Source organism: Diadema setosum, chromosome 21, assembly GCF_964275005.1.
Source record: "Diadema setosum chromosome 21, eeDiaSeto1, whole genome shotgun sequence".
NCBI classification, from domain to species: domain Eukaryota; kingdom Metazoa; phylum Echinodermata; class Echinoidea; order Diadematoida; family Diadematidae; genus Diadema; species Diadema setosum.
Genome location: NC_092705.1, coordinates 7,137,805 through 7,158,298, shown reverse-complemented (window position 1 = coordinate 7,158,298; position 20,494 = coordinate 7,137,805). Strand labels below are relative to the sequence as shown.

At 37.9% G+C, this 20,494-nt stretch overlaps 1 protein-coding gene across 1 annotated transcript in view; it reads right to left on the bottom strand.

Moving 5' to 3' along the window:
* The window catches only part of LOC140244859 (deoxyribodipyrimidine photo-lyase-like), a 39,712-nt gene extending 32,582 nt beyond the window's left edge, over positions 1–7,130 (bottom strand). Inside the window, exon 1 of the mRNA XM_072324470.1 lies at positions 6,990–7,130. Within this exon, the coding sequence (XP_072180571.1) occupies positions 6,990–7,130 (141 nt within the window). The remainder of the gene's footprint in view (positions 1–6,989) is intronic.
* Between the last annotated feature and the right edge of the window lie 13,364 nt (positions 7,131–20,494).

The window sequence follows — 20,494 nt, the reverse complement described above, 5'->3', positions numbered from 1 at the left end:
ACCAAAGTGCAGCTGCGATCTTGTGAACGCCCAATTATTCAAAATGGCTGTCCATAGTGTCAGTGAAAGACGATGTACCATTCGCACACGCATATAATCTTCATTTTCGGTAAGTTGTAAATTGTGTATATTAATAATATCGATAACATACACATGAAGTTTAATTAATGAAGATTGCCTTCGAGTTTGAGGTTACAAAAATGATGTGAAGTATCAAAACTCAACGTGATCGCCATGATAATGTTTACTTTGTTGTTGTGCACCATCCTGGTACAGCCCTGTCGCGTTTTTACAGCGACTGAGCTGGGTATAGCTAGTTACAACACACCTACAAATTGCCGCAGTTACCAGCGCAGCTAACTATACACAGCCCAGTCGCTGTACATGTACGTCGCATAGCGTAACAGCCAGTAGCGTCTGGTCGGGCTACAGCGCAGCCTGCATGTACAGTTGTAAACAATCTAAAGCGCATTGCCCATTTTTGGACCGCTCGCGCTCATAGTCGTACTATAAGAGCCGACCCCTTGATTTAGCGCAATAAATTTGTTACTATTACAGCAATAAGAAATGCCCAGATGCAGATAAAGTAAACTTTATGTGCATATTCTAGTAAATACAACACAGAAAGATCCGTCTGTCCTCCGGAGTCTATCATATTTTTGACGTAATATCGCTCTCCTCAAGAGACATTGTAGGAGGGGATCCGTGAAGCCAGACGCTGTCTCCGTGGAACATATCCCCAACGACCAGACACAGACCAATCTTACGGTCAAATATTGGCATTCTACTTACCATGACCATGGCATCGATTATCCCACGAGGTGTGACATACACCAAGTCCAAGGGGCGGGACCACACTAATAGATTTTATACACTTCAAACACTCGGCCTTTACCTCTCCTCGGCAAGCCGAAAAAAAAAAAAAAAAAAAAAAAATCAGAGTTGAGTGCTTCTGTACAGCGACAGGGTTAGCTGTCTACGTTAGGCCTAACGTTAGATACAGTGTCAGTAGTTATCTGCAGTTTTAATAATTTCTAAGCGCCGAGTTATGGGGGGGGGGGGGGGGAGTAATACACACAACCTAATCATGCTAATGCCTGAGCTTGTTGTGGATGGAGGGAGGTTTCGATTCACTTTCAGTCACGACTTCTGCAGCAAGCTAAGGCAAAGCCTAACAGTTAGGGAAGACGCGTTTTGGTAAGTAGAGGTCACCGACAACTTTATGCAATTTTAGCAGAATCTCGTCAGGGCCAGGGTCAGCCCTAGTCAGATGGTCTGACTGGAAAATGAAAACCTTATACCTTGAGCGGGTTTCTTGAAGTTCTCGCTGAGGTTTCTCCCTTCTTCCAGGTTCTCTGTAGCTGTCTTGAGGTAAAGTAAACACTCAGTTCCACAGTTTTGTGTATACACATAACAACACGTGCGCACGAAGCGATCAGCACGAGAAGTTGTTGTGTAACGTGCGAACGCCAAACTTACGAAATGTAGTCTCAGTACAAGTAAGCCGTTACTTTGTAATAAAAAATAATTCAACTATTACCCGACTGCCATGACTGAGAAATATTTCTTTTGCCAAAAATTTTATCTTAAAAATAAAATGAAGGATAAAGCCCAGATAAGTGACCCAGCGATTTGACCGCACATCATGTAGATCAATGGCTACTTTTTAATTGTTGCGACAACTTGATCAAAGGCTACATATACGGAATCGGTCACTTTTTTTTTTCAGTGTTCTTTTTATTAATTCCATTTCCTTTGAAAATATAACAGTTTGAAAAAAAAAACACACAAATCATATACATAACATTTGTCATAATTGTTCATGCATGAACGAAACATATTCCATGAAAGCAAGAATAATCATTCAATCAAGTAGGAAATCAAGTAGAAAAAAAAATAGGATGAATTATCCGGTCAATTTCTTTTTAACTAAAAAAAAAAAAAAAGTAGGCTACATGTGCAATTATAGGTATATTAGCCAAGCACTAAAAAGGAAAATAGAAAATTGGATCTCTATTATATTAAAAGAACCGGAACTGGTCACGACCCGGTGGGCAACTTTTTTTATTTTTTTTTATCATTTTTTTTTATTAGGCTGATAAGCGTGATCATTCAATTAGAATAAAGTAGGCCTACAATATGTAATAGGCCTATATTTGTGATTTTTAATCAAAGAAGCCAGAAAACATTTTGATAATTCAGGTTTTCAAGAGTTTTATATGACGAGGAATCCACTTATAACAACAATTAAATTTTCATATTCTCAAAGATGCAATGTCCTAAACTTGCAAATTAGCACAATGAGCTAATTTGCAGATTATCAACGGTCTATTAGCTGCTACACGTATCATGGCGTGGAATAACTGTTTAATATTTTAAAACAAAGAGCTTGTTAGGTTTTGTATTAAATCATAATTGACATACAGTAATCATGTAGAGATGGTACCATATACAGTGTCCATGACGTGGGAAAGTTGTGTAGTAGATGTATTTGTTGGTGTGTGGTTTTGTTTTGTTTGTTTTTTCGTTGTTGAATCGTGTTTTACATGGGTGTTCTATAGTTCTATATCCTGATGCCAAATTCATGTGAGAAGTGTTAGGTGTTCGGTGTTGGTGGATGGATAGATGTGTGCGCATTGATTCTTTTGTTTGTTTTAAAGAAAGAAGAGAGAGAAAAAAAATGGGGTCCTATACAACAAATAATATTTGTTTACAGACTTTTGTTTACAGACTTTCCGCATAAGCCGTAATTGTTGCAATTTCAATACTGCAGATACTGATAATAATACCAGGGCAAAGAAATGATATTATCATGTTGAAATTTCTTCTTTCCCTGTTCAGACCTCTGAAGGTCCTGTTTTCCATTTTTGGTTCTATAGGACTCGTCCTTTGAAAATATTTTGCATAGCATAATCCTGAAAATTTGGAGGTTCTATTTAATCCTGATATTGTTACCTATTTTCAAGGCCTTGGAATTCAAAAAAAAAAAAAGGTTGTAATCCATCAGATAAGAAGGTCATAAAACTCTGTGAATTATATGAAATATGATAACTGCAATAACAACTATACATACTCTACCACTTGTTGACCAGTCAATCTACCATTTTTTATTTTTGTATATTCTATTTTTGTATTTTTTTATATCTATATTTATTTCTTTCATTTTTCGTTTCCAACAGAAACATTCTTTTCATATAGATTTCATCATAATACAAAATAAAGGATAAGTTGACAACAAAATTGTAAGTATACGAAAATGTTGGAAATGGGGAGGAATGTTAAATAGCTGGGCTTGGAGGGTGCACCCCCCCCCCCACACACACACACACGTAATATCTATTATTATTTTATTTTATCTTTATTTTATTTATTTACTTTTTTTTGGGGGGGGGTAACCCATTACTATTATAATTGCAAAAGTTGGAATTCCGCTGTAGTGTAAGTCGTTGTTACCCCCTGAAGACCATATTAAAAGTCTCATGAAATCCAGCGGGGCAAAATAGGAAAATTGCATCATATGCAAATTAGCACTTCATTAGAAAAAAAAAAATCTCGGCTTCCATTAAGTCGATTTGAACAATTTAATGGTCAAATTTACATTTGATAGCTCACTGAACACGATGAATGCCTTTTCAAATTGGTTATGAAAACATCATTTGCATCAAATGCAAATTGGCTGTTACTGTTTTTTTTTTGTAATTAGGAAGTGAAAAATATATGCAAATTTGTCATGGGTGCAAATGACTATACGCGAGAGGTTAAACTACTGCAGGGGTTCGAGATATCATGAGGTCCTATTTTTTATGATGATGGAAATAAATAAATTATGGAATCGAATCGAATCGAAACTATTATGACATCGTTTATCTGAATTATCTGGACGAATCAGATTATCTATGAGAGTCAAATAAAAAAAAAAAGTTATGAAGCCTAGAACAGAAATAAAACAAAATGAAAATGACAATACCATTTCATCTAAATACAAAATCTTATCATTTTGCCTGTTTTGCATGCTTTCTTTTGTCTAAGACTTTAGTCTGTTATAAAGCCGTTTCAGGGAAGACTATGTTCATAATTATGTCTATAGGTAGGACCTATGCAGGTGTTTACCCATCAATTGTGTGACTTCTAATTTATGGATCGAAGGTTGATCAAAGTTGTTGGGTTTTTTTTACTATGCCATTTTTTCTGTTCAGTAATCTTTCTATTTCTATTTTGATGATTTTGTAAGTGCTCTGCGAGCCTCAAGAGATTTAAAGCGTATGAATCAAACGTTCGTTTTATTATATGATTGTATTGTGTTGGCAGAATGATGATGCTGTTTTGAAAGTTAGTACAACTCATATAAATAGAACAGGATGGAAGAGTTGAAGCTTAGATATTCGGCTTCATCACCCCTGAATCAAGTTCAGATCAAATCTCTTTTCTTTTAATTTTCACCATTCATATGTAAATACATACCAATGTCAGTTTTAGGCTGCTATTATGAATATCTCGAAACCCTAAGGGGATGTAATATAGGGTAAAGCTATTTTTTCAGTTGTTCTTCATTCATAAGGATATAGGGCCTATACACAGGGAGTTTCCTGCTATGTCGGAGAACATTTTGGTGGCCATCTTGGATATCCATCCTGATTCAGCACCCCGAAATACAGTAAAAATATTGGTTGCTCATCTTTTATACGAATCATATGAAAATTGGAGTTTTGCGGCCATTTTGGCGGCCATCGTGAATATCTAAATCACCCTCAAGCATGTGAAAATTAAATCATTCAGATTCAGATACACCACCCTCGAATCGAACAGTCTAAGGTAAAACCACTTTAGCGAGAGAGAGAGAGAGAGAGAGAGATGTTTACAATCTTTTCACCATTTACAAGGGAGTTTATTTTATTGGAATTTCAGTTTAGGCAGACATATTTATTAGCAACATTTTTTAGTTTCCCAAACCCGTCAAGGATACAAAAGGTGAATCATCCAGATTCTGATTCAGCACTCCTAAATAGGATTAACCATAATCAGAAAACTTGGCAAAACACTGATGTTGACACTTGCTTGGTTTAATTTCGTACTTTGCTAGTAAGTATACAGATCAAAACTGCTATCTACGCCTATTTTGATAACAAACGGTAATTGGCGTATATTTCACAATGTTCATTCTGGTAAAGCGGAACTGAAATAATGAATTTGAGAACTATGCTTATATCGGGTACTTTGATGCAATTAAGAATGAATTAACTTACACCTTTTAGCAACATAAGATAACTTTCCCATATTATGCAGGTGAGAATCAGATTATCTACATGGAAATGAATGTTATTTTCAGTAGTATTTCCCCGTTCTTCGAAATAAAATATGTATAATTTATGTAGGTAGGTTTCCTGGGCTATCATGTGTTCCTGTACTTATATAGTGGCAGTCCTATACTTCCGCATAATACCATTTCTCAGGTAAAAATTTGGTCATTTTGTAATACGGTGTATATTTTGTTAATGGAATTAATTACACATTTATTTTCCTTCTACGAATCTTTTTTTTTTTTTTGTATATTGATATTTTGTATGTGGTATTGCAGAAGAGAATCTTGATTTTTTGTATGAAATTATGTTGGAAGAAAAACAAACCAAACAAGCAAAGGGGTACAGTTCGTTATTCCGAAGGTTGGAAGAAAGAGGGCGGCTCAGTGGAGCCAGGGTAAAATGGCTAATTTAGACAGGAGAGTCGGTAGGAAAGAATAGGTATTTAGTTAGGGGTAGATAGTTGGGATAGATAGGAGTAACGCAAAAAGGGGGAATTAGTTGGAAAGAAAAGGGACATGACATTGTAATGTAATAAAAAGGGGAAAGATAGTTGGAACCAGTTTAAGCACAGTAGAGGGTGGAGTTACATTAGGGGCAACAAGGAAAGTAAATTTGGAGGGAAAAATCAGTTGGATCTAACATCTGTCAGAGTAGGACATGCTCTTCTAACTCACTGGTGATAGGAGTAGAGAGGTAGCTGATCGGCCTACAACGCAGCGCTACAGTCAGGCAGGAGAGTCATGGCACAGCAGCCCCACGCATTAGGGCAGGGCACGCGCAAGACATGCTGCAGGCACTGACAACAGCTGAAGTCTCCTCCTCACCATTACTTCAGGGTCTGAACACCAAATCAGACGTAAGTAGTTCTGTAGCTGTATTAAGTTTATTTTTGTAATGTTCTGAATTTGTTATTATTGTTATACTTTTTTGTATATAGAGATTTATGTTATGTTCGCTGGTTCACTATAGTATATGGATTAATTATGTTAAGAGTATAGGTTATGCTGTATGTCAGTTTGATTATGTTGTATAAGAGTAAAATAGGATTTTGTGTTAGTTTGGCAGGAAGGCAAGCCAAGTCAGCAGGTGAATGTCATAGGTGGAATGTTTAAATTTACAGCGATATTTGTGGATACAGTGTATTTTTTTAATGGTTTTATCAGGAAAATACAATGCAGGTCCTGTTGTTCATAGTTAAAGTGAATGAAGTTAGAATGATAAGTAGAAGGGAGATAAGGTTGTTGAAAGATTTAAATGTTACAGTTATAATGAGAAATGGATTATGGTAAGAGAATACAGTTTCAGTTGGTTTGTGGTTGTGAGATAGTTTATATGAGATGATCTGTCATGTTTATATGTATGTTAAGTGAGTTATGATTATATACATGGAGATGGGTTATTTCTGTAGAATGTTTATATAGGTTTGTGGTGATGGTGTTATACAGGAGTATTATTGGTTAAGTATAAGGAAGTATTGAACTGTGGTTCATGATTGATAATGTGAATAAATAATGTTATGTGAGGTGGTTATAAATCCCCATAATAGATCGACACCGACGAGCTGGGCTCGACGGCATAGCTAATACGCTCGACGGAATCATCGTTATCTCGACGGAATCATTACTACATCGACGGCATCACCGTCAGGTAACTCGACGGCATCATGATTATTAACGGCATCACCATTACCTCCACGGCATCTCGGTTAGCGTGAGCGCAATTTCCGCTACCCGGACAGAATTCCCGTACCTTGGCAGTCCTCCGGTGCACGCGGTGGCATCTCGGTCGACACGAAGACAATTCCCGCCAGCCGGACGACATCCTCGACATCGCGATTATCTTGACAACGTCTGCATTACCTTACGGACTATTTCACCACCCGCTTCACCCCCATCCCCGTTCACGTGCGCACAGTAAAGTATTGAACCACAGGTTACACCCGGGTTTATAAGATTAGTCTAGGATGTGTTTACATGACTTTAGGATGTGTTTATATGATTCTAGAATTTATTAGTATAATTGGCAGTCCTCCGGTGCACGCGGTGGCATCTCGGTCGACACGACGACAATTCCCGCCAGCCGGACGACATCCTCGACATCGCGATTATCTTGACAACGTCTGCATTACCTTACGGACTATTTCACCACCCGCTTCACCCCCATCCCCGTTCACGTGCGCACAGTAAAGTATTGAACCACAGGTTACACCCGGGTTTATAAGATTAGTCTAGGATGTGTTTACATGACTTTAGGATGTGTTTATATGAGTCTAGAATTTATTAGTATAATTATTTCGTTGATCTGCTGCTGAACGTTATCATCTCATTGGATTGCTCCTGAACGTTTCAATATTTTTTTGTGTGTGTAAATACGAACGAAATTGTACTAGTCTTTTTTTTTTTGGGGGGGGGGAAATATTGTAAATATATTTTTTTTTTGTATTGGATTTTTGTTGGAAAAATAAATAGCATAAAAAGCTGCATTTTTTGTTCAGTAAACTCACGGAGTGTTGAAGCGTATTATTTACAGTGCATCTCATAGCAGAACCAGACTTATCGTCAGTTGTAGATAAATACAGATCTTAGAGCTGACATTCGTTATTGCGAAGGTTCTTTAGTCCGAAGGTTCGTTATTCCGAAGGTTCGTTATTCCGAAGATTCGTTATTCCGAAGGTTCGCTAATCCGAAAATGACACAAAGCTCATTATTGCGAAGGTTCGTTACTGACCCTATTTCATTTCGGATCAACGAACCTTCGGAATAATGAACCCTATTTCATTTTCGGATAATCGAGCCTTCGGAATAGCGAACCCTATTTCATTTTCGGATTAACGAACCTTCGGAATAACGAACCCTATTTCATTTTCGGATAAGCGAGCCTTCGGAATAGCGAACCCTATTTCATTTTCGGATTAACGAATCTTCGGAATAACGAACCTTCGGAATAACGCCCAAATGTTCGGATTAACGAACCCTTTTTCATTTTCGGATTAACAAACCTCTAGGTATAGGGAATTTGTGTGTTTCGGATTAACGAACCTTCGGAATAACGAACCTTCGGAATAACGAACAGCACCCCAATCGAACAAATGTTTGCATTGCAGTTGCTGCGTTGCAAACGTATAGGTTTCAATACTTAGGGGGCGCCCGGTGCGCCAGCCCACCCCCTCCCCTATGTATACCCCCACCCCTCCCTGGATCGGTCACTGATTGGTGAGTGAAACTTTACTTGGACTAGACTATTTTTTTTTCTGTTTTTATTAAACACTGTATAACATTTGGCATGAAACAAAGTACATATCATACCTGTGCAAATATAGTGCTAAACAGAGCATAAATGAACACACAACCAGGATAATATAATACAATACAATACAATACAACACAACACAACACAACACAACGAAAATGTCTCCCTGCCTACCTATGCAGTGGAGTCCCACCATAACAAGAGCCATGGAAATAAATTACGCTCTATAAAGTAATAATTACATGTGTTGAAATCACACAATAACAGGGAAAAGCATTTAGAGTACTTTGAGAAAACGTCGGGTGCCACTTTAAAAGAAAAGAGGAACAAGTACAGATTTGTCCACTAAAATAAGCTCCCCACCAATCTCTCTAACTTAATAACAAGGGCAAATTACCCATCACTCACTCTAAAAACACTAAAACAACTCTGCCTAGGTGGGGCTCCACTGCATATTACCCATGTCTGCATAAAATTAGAATAAGATATCATTCCTTTACTGACTCATCATTGTGGTACGTGTACGAAGGGTGAAAAGGAATCAAACTATGATATAAATGAAAGTGTCCATTTTTTAAAGTGAGAGCCCAATTTACCCCTTTTCTCAGCTATTTTATATTCATTTTTTTGTTTCATTCGAACAAATGATATAAAAGATTGAAAATTTAAACCTACCCGCTGAAACTTGCAGCGAATTATATATTTCATACATATGAACAAAAAAGTAATACCTTTATCGTGACTATTTCCAGTATCAACATCAAATAAGTAATTAAAATCAAGGTATACTGTAGTGACTCTATTGTTAATCATGTTGTCAATACAATCAGAAAGCTTAGTCCAAATCTGAGCAACTACTGTACAATCGCAAAATATATGTTTCAAAGTTTCGGGGAACTTCTTACAAAAATAACACAATGGAGACTCACTTCGACCAATTTTATACAAAAATGAATTGAGGGCTATTGCTTTATGAAATTTTGAAATAAAAGGACCTTAACTTGGTATCTAATGTACAATTAAAATTGTTTTTATGTATTGCAGACCAATCAGTATCATTTCCATCTAAACCAAGACATTCTTCCCACTTATTTTTAACCTTGTTCTGAGACAAATAGTCTGTATTTCGTAATAAGGAATATGCATGTTTAGGGACTTTGGGTTTTCTAACCAACTCAGAAACAATGTTATCAAAAATATTCTCATTGACGTCATGCTCATCTGTAAACCAATCCAAAAACAAACCATTCATCCTATCAAAGGCCTTTTCAAAATCTAATAAAACTATTGAACCGGACTCATCCACAAAATCAGAGTATTCAATAAGGTCAATAATGGTTCGAATATTTGCACTAATATTACGACCACTCAAGAATCCCTGTTGATCTGAATGAATTAGAGAATTAATAACCCTTTTAAAGGCATAATTTACCATTTGCAGATGAAACAAATACCCAGCATTAGTGCTTTAAAATAGTTCTAAAATGTGAGTTAGGGATAGAAACGACCACTGTCAAAATTTGAATCCGTATAATCGATGTTAAGTGTTGTTTAATACACAAAATGTGAACAATAGTTATAATAAAGATGTTTCCAGACTAAACCGAATACAGTTACGGTTTATGAAGAAAAACCCTGATATCTCCTTTTATTTTAGGTTTCATTGCAAATATTTCATATGGTAGGATGTTTTATGATACAGCAGACCTACACATATGCATCAAATGTGATATCTTGAACATTTTTGAAATCACTGCTCCCAAAGGTAAACTGGACCTTTAAGCGTTGACTCATTACCTTAGCAATCAACTTATAATCCACATTCAACAAAGAAATTGGCCTATAACTTTTGATTTCTAGAGGGTCTTTCCCTTCTTTCAACAACAATGTTATTATTCCATTTCTTTGTGTCTGGTTTAATAAACCATTAGTGAAAGAAAAATTGTATGAATCTATCAGCATATCAACAATATCATTAAAAAATGTAACATAAAATTCACTAGGGAGGCCATCCAATCCTGGAGTCTTGTTTGAAGACATTGTCTATAAGGTAGACCACAATTCAGATTTTGTAATTGGGCCATTTAAGATTTCTTTTTGAGTCTCCGACATTGTTGGAACATCTAAACCAGACAGGAATAAAGAAGGAGCTTCAACATCTTCTTGGGAACAATAGAGGAATAAAGGGACTCAAAGTAAATACCAATTTCTTCCAAGATTTTATCTGGGTCACTTAAAATATTTCCCTCACCTGACTTTAATTGGCGAACAATTTTTCTTTCATTATTACGCTTTTCTAAATTACACAAGTATTTAGAGCTCTTTTCACCCGGTTCTGCCCATTTTATACGTGATCTTATAATTAATCCTGCAGTTTCTCTATCCAAAATTTCATTCAATTCATTTTCTAATTTTTCTATCTTATGAAACAACTCCGCAATCATATCAATATTAGTACCACTTGTATCACTTTGTAAATTTCCCATTTCCTGTTTATAATGGGAAATTTGTTGTAACAATTCTTCTTTAATTTTATTTTTCTCTTTCTTTTTTCTACTTGAATATTGAAAAAAAAAAACCTGCGATATAACATTTAAAAGCATCCCAAATTATATTAGGATTTAATTCCTAATTCCTATGGTTTTCTTTATAATCAAAATTTTTTTCTTTGATAAATCTTATAAATTCCATATCCTGATTTAAATAATGACAATTACACTTCCAGTAGCCTTTTCCACGAAGAGGGAAGTTGGAGGTCAAATTCATATAAACTATGGAATGGTCAGAACTAATTCCAGGGTATATTTCAGATTTTTTAATTTGACTAATCAAATCACTCGAAACAAATATGTAGTCAAGCCTGGAAGAGACAATGGGGTTTTGTTGCTGTCTTGTAAAACCTGGAGTACCTTTATGCTCCCGTCTCCACACATCTATCAAATTAAAATCATCAACAAAACAATTAAAAATATCTTTGGCGAGAATATTTTTATGTTGACTACGGGTCCCTTTATAATCCAGTGGGCCAACGGCAATATTTAGATCTCCTGCAAGAATAATACTAGAATTTCCTATTTCGTCCAGTTTATCAAACACTTCCATAAAAAAGACTGGACTATCATCGTTTGGACCATAAATATTAACCAAAATATACTTAAATTCGTTTATTTCCACCTCCAACATAATAAATCTACCATCATCAAGTAAACTACTACAAATCTTCACTTTCAAAGGAGGTTTAAATAAGATTGCAACCCCCCTGCTTCTCGACTGAAAACTACAAAAATTATATAGCTTGGCCACCCCACTGTGTTTTTCAAAAGGACTCATCCCCTCTCAGTGAGTGAGTTTCCTGTAAATAAATTATATCATACTGCTTTTGATTTATAGAAACATAAACACTTTCTTTCTTTTAAAATCATCTGTTAAACCTCGACAATTAAAAGAAATCATATTCATACTCATCATCTATAAATTTCAAATATCAAAGGATTTAACAGTTCAGTATTCCCATAATCAGTAGTTAAAAAAAAAACATGTCATAAAAACAGAAAGAATCTGTAAAATGGGCAAGGGAGACAAGACAAAAAGACGAGGAGACACGCAAAAACAACAAGCAAACAAACATCACACATACACACAACACACAACACAAAGCTATGATGTAACAAATAACATACTGGGGTAACATAGCAACCTGAAGCCTCTGTTACATAAGATAAACATATATGAAAATCCAACAAGTCTAGATAGGGCACCAATGACCTACTAGTCCATCAAGTCAAACAAAGTAAGAAACACTGATCTTCTCTTCAAAAATTAAAAAGCTGGAACAGTACTATACATCTGGTGTAATCCTCTCTCTGACTATACAAGTTATAAGTGGGTGAAAGTGATTCATTTACATGTACATCATTACATGTAATGATGTATACAGCTGTACTTCAAACACTTGGCTTGTAAACCTTCAGTAGGTTGTCTTGGACATATTTGATGGTCGCGGGGTAGACGAAAAATGCTTTCTTTCCTTCTTGCTGTAGCTTCTTTAACTGTGGAAGGAGCGCTCTACGGCGTGCTTGAATGCGCTGGCTGAAGTCCTCCGCTACAAATATCTTTCTCTCCTTGTACTTGAATCCACCCTTGAATGCAGCGATGCAGGCCTTCCTTACTCTGGCTCGATCCTGGAACGATCCAAAGCACACAATATGTATTGGTCGATCCTTTGGGCGCTGGTTGCCATTCTGCTGCATACGGGATGGTGGTGGCCCTGGCGGGATGCGATGAGCTCTCTCGATCTTGGCATCACCAATGGCTTCATCGATGGACGATAGGAGTGATGAGATCAGCTCCCCACAACCTCCTGCAGCATCCGTTTCTTCTCCTTCTGGGAGATTGAAGAACACCAAATTATTCCTTCGCGACCTGTTCTCCAAATCATCGATCTTGTCGAGTGAGTGTGAAAGCTCTTTTTCCAAACTGGTGAATCTCTCCTCACAAGCGTTTTCATGAAAATCAAGGCGACGATGTAGCTCACTGAACCTCTCCTCCTCTCGGCGTTCGTATTGCTGAAACCATAGGGGAGCGGCGGCGGGAGCCCGAGCGTTCAGCGGCAGACATGTTAGTGTTACTGGTATTACGTGCTTTAACCTTCTCAGTCACTGGCGAATTGAAATTCAGACTTTTGGGCTTCTTACCTCCTCCTCCAGGGTATTTGGTGGGCGACAAAAACCTCTTCTCGGCCATGAACACAAACAGTTAGAATAAACTTAACGAGAACGGTCTGGCTGGCCTTAAAACAAAAATTGTTGGGGAAAAAACTAAAGCGAGGCTCGAAAACGTGCTCTTTAGAACGGCGCCACCTTGAATCTCCTCCTTGGACTAGACTATTAGGTGTGCATGGTGTGTGTCGGTCAGACAGTCACCATTATAAGTGCTCAGACCAAGGAGTGTACCTAAGATAATTTCTTTAATCCAGACCTTTTAGGCAGCCCGCGAAGACGTGCAAGCTCCTTGCAGAGACGGAGCCTGCCTGTTTTATATTGCAAATCACTTTAATCAACTTAATCAACGGCACCTTTATTAGTAACTGTTCATCATGCTGGAAGTGTCGCCTCGTGGTACAGCAATCCGCGGTCGTTTCTATTTCATTGTCGCTGTCGCCGTATTTCTCGGGGAAACTGGCCTTCTTCACGTCAGGTATAGTAACTGATTGAGGTTGTTGAGTTCGGAGCAGATTTTGTTCTATTCCAGTGCCCATGTGGAAATAATATTATGTTCATGAATATTGTCTTCTTTTAACCCTTAAAACGTCTTAAACGACACACGAAGTCACCAGTCACATTATGTGTATTTTTCTTGTAAGTGGAAGACTATAAAGTTGAAGTGATCTATCAAAAGGCCCTGTCACACCAGCTATGCGGGCTTATTGCGTATGGGGATTTTTCAGCACGCAGAATAATTTCTGCGGCCGGAAAAGGTTTAGGGCGAGTTTGGCGTGGGTATTACATGATAAACGCGTGATACCTAAATCCTTCTTGCGTGTATTCCGTTGAACTGCATGTTAGGCGCGTGGGTGTCACGTGATAGCTTCGTGATAGCTTCTTTTATGTCAGTTACGGGCGACATACGGGCACTGCGAAGTACCTGCGCCACAACTGCGTGTTATCTGCGTACTAGTCGCCTGCGAGGTGAGTGCTAGTCTGAACAATAGGCTGGTTCGAGTGGATGGGCAAACAATCATTTGTCAACTAGCTTTCAAGAAGTGAAGATGCCCCGTAGACGGAAAGTGCACAAGGGCAGAGAACGTCCAGTGGATGGACAGCCACAAAGCCCGGAAGATTCACAGCAAATGCATCAAATTGCTGCTGAAGTCCATTCGGCGGATGAAGTCCTGTCCGAAAGGGACCAGGTAGTCTTCGACGCCACAGAGGACGGAGGACAAAGAAGAGAATGAGCCCACAAATGGCACGCACTCCCTTCACATAGGCATAGATCAGCGGGCAACTTACCTACTTCAAGTGGGTCAAATGCCTGTGAATTGCGGCGGCTACGGCCCTCCTACGGGTGTTCTGCGTGGAACTCTTCGGGCAATCCTCGCGACTCATCCGGAAATAGTTTTGGTCATGCTCAAAACTTTGCTGCGGGAAAATTGGACTAGCGTGCGCACCTTCGGGCAACTAAGGACGAGATAAGTGCTAGATACTGTCAAGTTCGGACCAACTGCGGAGAGCTCCGGATAGCAAATTTGTTTCCCCGCAAGTCAAGCCGCAAAACTTCCCCAGATACGGTATAACAAGGTCTTGAGCATGCTCAAAACTTGTTCCGGAAGAGTCACGGGAGTTGCCCGTAGAGGTACGCGCAGAACACAAGTAGGAAACCCTTACCGGTAGCACCTCGCAGGCAACTCCAAAGCAGGTACTTCGCAATCTCCGTAAGTCGCTCGTAACAGAAAATGGATCGGTTTCAAAGCTCTCACGCGAGTCACACGGAACGCGCGCAAGTAGAAGCTAAGTAGCACGCGTTTAGTAAGTAAGAAACAAGTGCGAAAATTGCAAACATTCTTGTCCGCCCGCGGAAAATCTTCTACGTGCTTTAAACTACCTCCTCGCCACAAGCCCGCGTAGCTTGCCCGGACAGGTGTGACACCGCCTTTACACGCGTGCTGGTGTGACACGGCCTTATAGATTATGTGCAAAACGTTGTCGTTCTGTAGTGAGTCTCTGCTGTAAAAGAGAATCTCGGTCCGTTTAATTTCAGTTTCAGTAAGTTCTCTTTTTCTCTCTCTCTCTCCACTTGTATAAAAGAAAAAGATGACGATATCATCAAACATATTCACAGGTCACGAAAATATAAACAAGAGTTCTCATTACAAATATATAATCATTTAGGTCTTTTAGGTACCATATATACAGGTGAAGAAGACCGTTGTCATTAAGCAAACAGCTTGACTTGGACAACGGCCTCTAAACATTAAGGCTTGTAACAATTCTAATCTTTTTCTTTTCTTTTCTTTTTTTAACTGAAGGAACAGAACACATACACATAGAATAAATAAACGCAAAACTTTCAAATGATTATTTTAAATGTCATTTGGCCGAAAAGACGGTCAACACAAGGTGGAATAATAAAAAAAAAGACAAAACACGAAGATAAGGGACAAGAATAAGGAGGTACCCGAATAGCAAAAGAAGAGAGAAGAGAATTTACGAGTATAACGATAATAGCTGAACGCAGTCCTCTCTGGAGACATGCATGGGGAATGCGAGAGAGATTGTGGAAAGAGTCCTGAATATCCTGAATATCTCAAACTCCCTCAAAATTGTGAAAATTAAATCATTCAGATGGAGATACACCGTCCTCGTAACAACGCAAAACCATGATATATTCAGGGCTCCACACTAACTTCTATATTTGGTGGCCCAAAGGCAAACATCCGACCTTTTTTTTTAATATATATAGATATATATAGATATATATATTTTATGTGTATATATATATATATATATATATATATATATATATATATATATATTAAGTTCTGCGTCGGTGTATGATAAGTAGATATCAAGAGGAGAAACACCGCAGGAGCAAAAAAGAACAAAAAAAAATGGACTGACGTTTCGGTCAAAGACCTTTATCAAAGTAAGTCTGAAAATTAAAAAAAAAAAAAAAAAGAGATGCAAGAAACTAAGAAGAGGCATAAGTTGCCAAGATACATATAGTAATAACAAAAAGCTAGCTGGATGCATGATGTAAGCGCTAGGGAGTGACGCCACAAAAGAAAAAAAAAATCTTTTCATTTCTTTTGTGCACGCCCGTGCACCCCTGGATCGGCCACTGATTGGTGAGTGAAACTTTATTTGTACTGGACCATTAGGTATGTCAGTCAGTTGGTCACCATTGAATAAAAGTGTTCAGACCTAAGAAAATCTCTTTAGTTCAGACCTTCTAGGCGGCCGGCGAAGACATACCATAGACGTGTTTGACGGAGCCTGCACATTTCATATTACAAGTCGTTTTAATCAACTTTTTAAAGGGCACCTTTATCAATATTGTTCATCATGTTGGAAGTGTCGCCTCGTGGTTCAGGAATCCGTGGTCGTTTTTATTTCATTGTCGCTGTCGCCGTATTTCTAGGGAAAACGGCCGATTTCACGTCAGGTAAAGTCACCATTACTGAATGAGGTTGTTCGGCGCAGATTTTGTCATATATTCCCGTGCACCTTTTCCTGGCTGTTTAGGTGTGTGTGTGTGTGTGTGTGTGTGTGTGTGTGTGTTAATCTTTTGTTAAATTTTTAGTCCAGTCCCAATTTGTTGTCTTGTGCTTTCTTGCAATTGGTATATAAATATGATATTTACTTCTATATCATTCTTTCTTCTTTGTGTTACAATGTTCGTTTGTCTTTTCTTGTTTAGCAGTATACTGACATATCGATCTATGCTGTTTACTACTTAAGTTCTATATAGTTCTACATGGTAGCATAGAATCGAGACGTCAAAATGAAATCAAATGAGCCCAGACAGGGAAAACAGTAATCGCTGTTCATCAAGTCAGGTGGAGCGACTCGTGCAGGGAGGTATACTCTTCCACCTCCCTGCCTCGTCCTTGTCATGAACAAAACATTCCTGAAGTTTCCCGAAGTTCTAATAACTATGCTTTTGATTGTTGTTTTCTCTCTTGCTTTTACAGATTCGACCCTGGGTTTTGTGCGTTCGTTTCATTATTATTGTTACTACACTTTTATTTGCCTAAAAACGTCCTTCGATCTAGATTATATTCCCTGAGCATATGCACAATCATCAATTGTTGGTGGAATTTTTGTGAACGTATACCTAACAACACAATTACGGCTAAGCTAAATTCTTGTGTCTGAGCTAGGCCTTAATCCGTTTCCAAGGTTAATATATCGCTATTTGAATGGAAAACAAGGAAAAGTAGAAATTACGCAGTGCGTAATATATGTCCCTGCCGGAAGTAGCATTTTGTAGCCAAGGTAAAATACAGGTAAAAAATCAAGGTCAAAGGTCAAAGTAGGTCAAAAATCAAGGTCAAAGGTCAAAGAAGTCAAAGGTCAAAATTCTGTGTAGAAGTTTTGAAGCCCTCACCTAGTGCCATCACATAAAACAAACGGAATCGAAATCGGGTTAGAAATGGCGAAGGAGTAGCATTTTGTAGCAAAATGTACAATATAGGTCAAAGGTCAAGGTCAAAGGTCACAACTGAAATTCTGTGTAGAAGTTTCAAAGCTCCCATGTAGTGCTATCATATAAAGCAAACAGAATCAAAATTGGCTCATAAATGACAGAGAAGTAGCAAATTGAACATTTTGATCACACACGGACGCACACACAGACGGACGGACGGACGGACGGACACACGGACACACACACAGACGGAGCCCGTTTCATAGTCCCCTGCTCGAACTGGTTCGGCGGGGACAATTATTTACCGCTATAATGTGAAGGAGATATTTGAAACTGAACATACTACAATGTTTTATCTAAATTCGAGTATACCGTTCTGTTTGTGTGCTTTTGTTTTTTGTTTTGGTTTTTATGCAGTTCAAGTCAATACTGCTTTTATTCTATTCAGAAAAAATACATATTCTGATTGTAAACGCTCTAAGAGATGGTATAGTTGTCCCCGCCGAACGAGTTCGAGCAGGGGACTATGAAACGGGCTCCGTACGTGTGTGTGTCCGTGTGTCCGTCTGTCCGTCTGTCTGTGCGTCCGTGTGTGATCAAAATGTTCAAAATGCTACTCCTTCGCCATTTCTAACCCGATTTTGATTCTGTTTGCTTTATATGATAGCACTACATGGGAGCTTTGAAACTTCTATACAGAATTTCAGTTGTGACCTTTGACCTTGACTTGTACATTTTGCTTCAAAATGCTACTCCTTTGCCATTTCTAACCCGATTTCGATTCCGTTTGCTTTATGTGATGGCACTAGGTGAGGGCTTCAAAACTCCTACACAGAATTTTGACCTTTGACCTTGATTTTTGACCTATATTGTACATTTTGCTACAAAATGCTACTCCTTCGCCATTTCTAACCCGATTTCGATTCCGTTTGCTTTATGTGATGGCACTAGGTGAGGGCTTCAAAACTCCTACACAGAATTTTGACCTTTGACTTCTTTGACCTTTGACCTTGATTTTTGACCTATATTGTACATTGCCTACAAAATGCTACTCCTTCGCCATTTCTAACCCGATTTCGATTCCATTTGCTTTATGTGATGGCACTAGGTGAGGGCTTCAAAACTTCTACATAGAATTTTGACCTTTGACCTTGATCTTATTACCTACATTGTACATTTTGCTACTAAATGCTACTTCCGGAGGGGACATATATTACGCGCCGCGTAATTTCTACTTTTCCTTGTTTTTCTTAAGATGGAGATTTAGATTGAGATTTTTTGTAAGATAATTATTAGAACCCACCTATGAGACATAAAAGAGCATAAGATGCTGAGAGGAATTCAAAGTTTATTTGATGAAAATCTGTTTTGGAATAACTGAGGTGTCAAAAAACAAGGTAAATCAAATTGGTCGTAATTAAAGAGGGGTCCCATCTTTTATTATGAGCTCTTCTTTTTTTTTTCTAGATGTCTCGGCCATTTCAAAACTAAGTTTCATCGGATAAACTCTGAATTCATCTCAGAATTTTATGCTCTTTATATTCCTTAAGAGATTTCTCATTATCTCACAAAAAAAGTTCTAAACCTAAACCCCTATCTCAAAGCAAAACTAATTCATCATTTTTAAAACAATAGAATAAAAAATAAGATTAATTATGATACATAAATTTCGAAAGCTCAGGTAAAACATAATACTCTGGCGTTCTACAAGAGCTGATGATGTATTGCAAACTTCACTCAAAACTATGTGCTCTTGATCATTATTTACAAAGTGTCTAGAGATGTTGAATTTCTCATTTAAAATTGGGTTTCCCAATATGATTCGTTGCATGTGCGACTGTGAGATTAATGAAAGGTATTTTGCATCAGATGATGAAGATGTATAATGCATCAAATCATTTCACATTAAACAACTCCAGTATGAGAAAGATAAATACGTATAAGGATATACACGTATATCTATTTCATTAGTTGGCGCACAGGTCCTTATTTCGGATAGCGGCACCATCTTTATGGCCGCTCTATCGAACACCACCTGCGACGTAACCAACTTGGATTTTCACACCACACCTGTTGGAGGCACAGACATGTACGATCTTCTTGACTACTATGAAACCGAGGAGGATATTTATTTCGCTGTTCGGGGAAACCGAGAGATCCGACGAATAAACCGGAACGGTGCTGACGAAAAACCAATCGTCAACTCAGAACACGGTTAGTTATAACTAAAGACTAGTTCGAACTACAATGTAAGGTCTATACCGTATTAAAAGCTTTGAAGGGGAAATTCTGTCCAAATACAAGTTAGCCTGATAAAAAAACGTTCTTACGAGTTCAACAGTAAAAAAAAAAAATGACTGAAATCGGATGAAAAATAAGGAAGTTATGACATTTTGAAGTTTTGCTAATTTCTGCAAAACAGTTCTTGTACAGTGAATATGAATATGCAAATGAATGAGCTAACCGTGTTATAACCTCACAATTGTGTACAAAAAAAATGATGAAAATTCCGTTTTTCTGACATTGAAGTCTGAAACATGATGCTATCCTAATTAAATAACTTCAGAATAGTGATTATTTAGATATACCAGGGGGTGTTTCATAAAGCTGTTCGTAAAGTTACGAACAACTTACGAGCGACTGGTGATCAGTTCTTGTGCTGAATTATGGAAATTCTTATAAGTGTAGCACATCAGAACTGATCACCAGTCGCTCGTAAGTTGTTCGTAACTTTACGAACAGCTTTATGAAACAGGGCCCAGGATTTGAGCCTCGGGCATAATTGCGTTTGAATAAAAAAA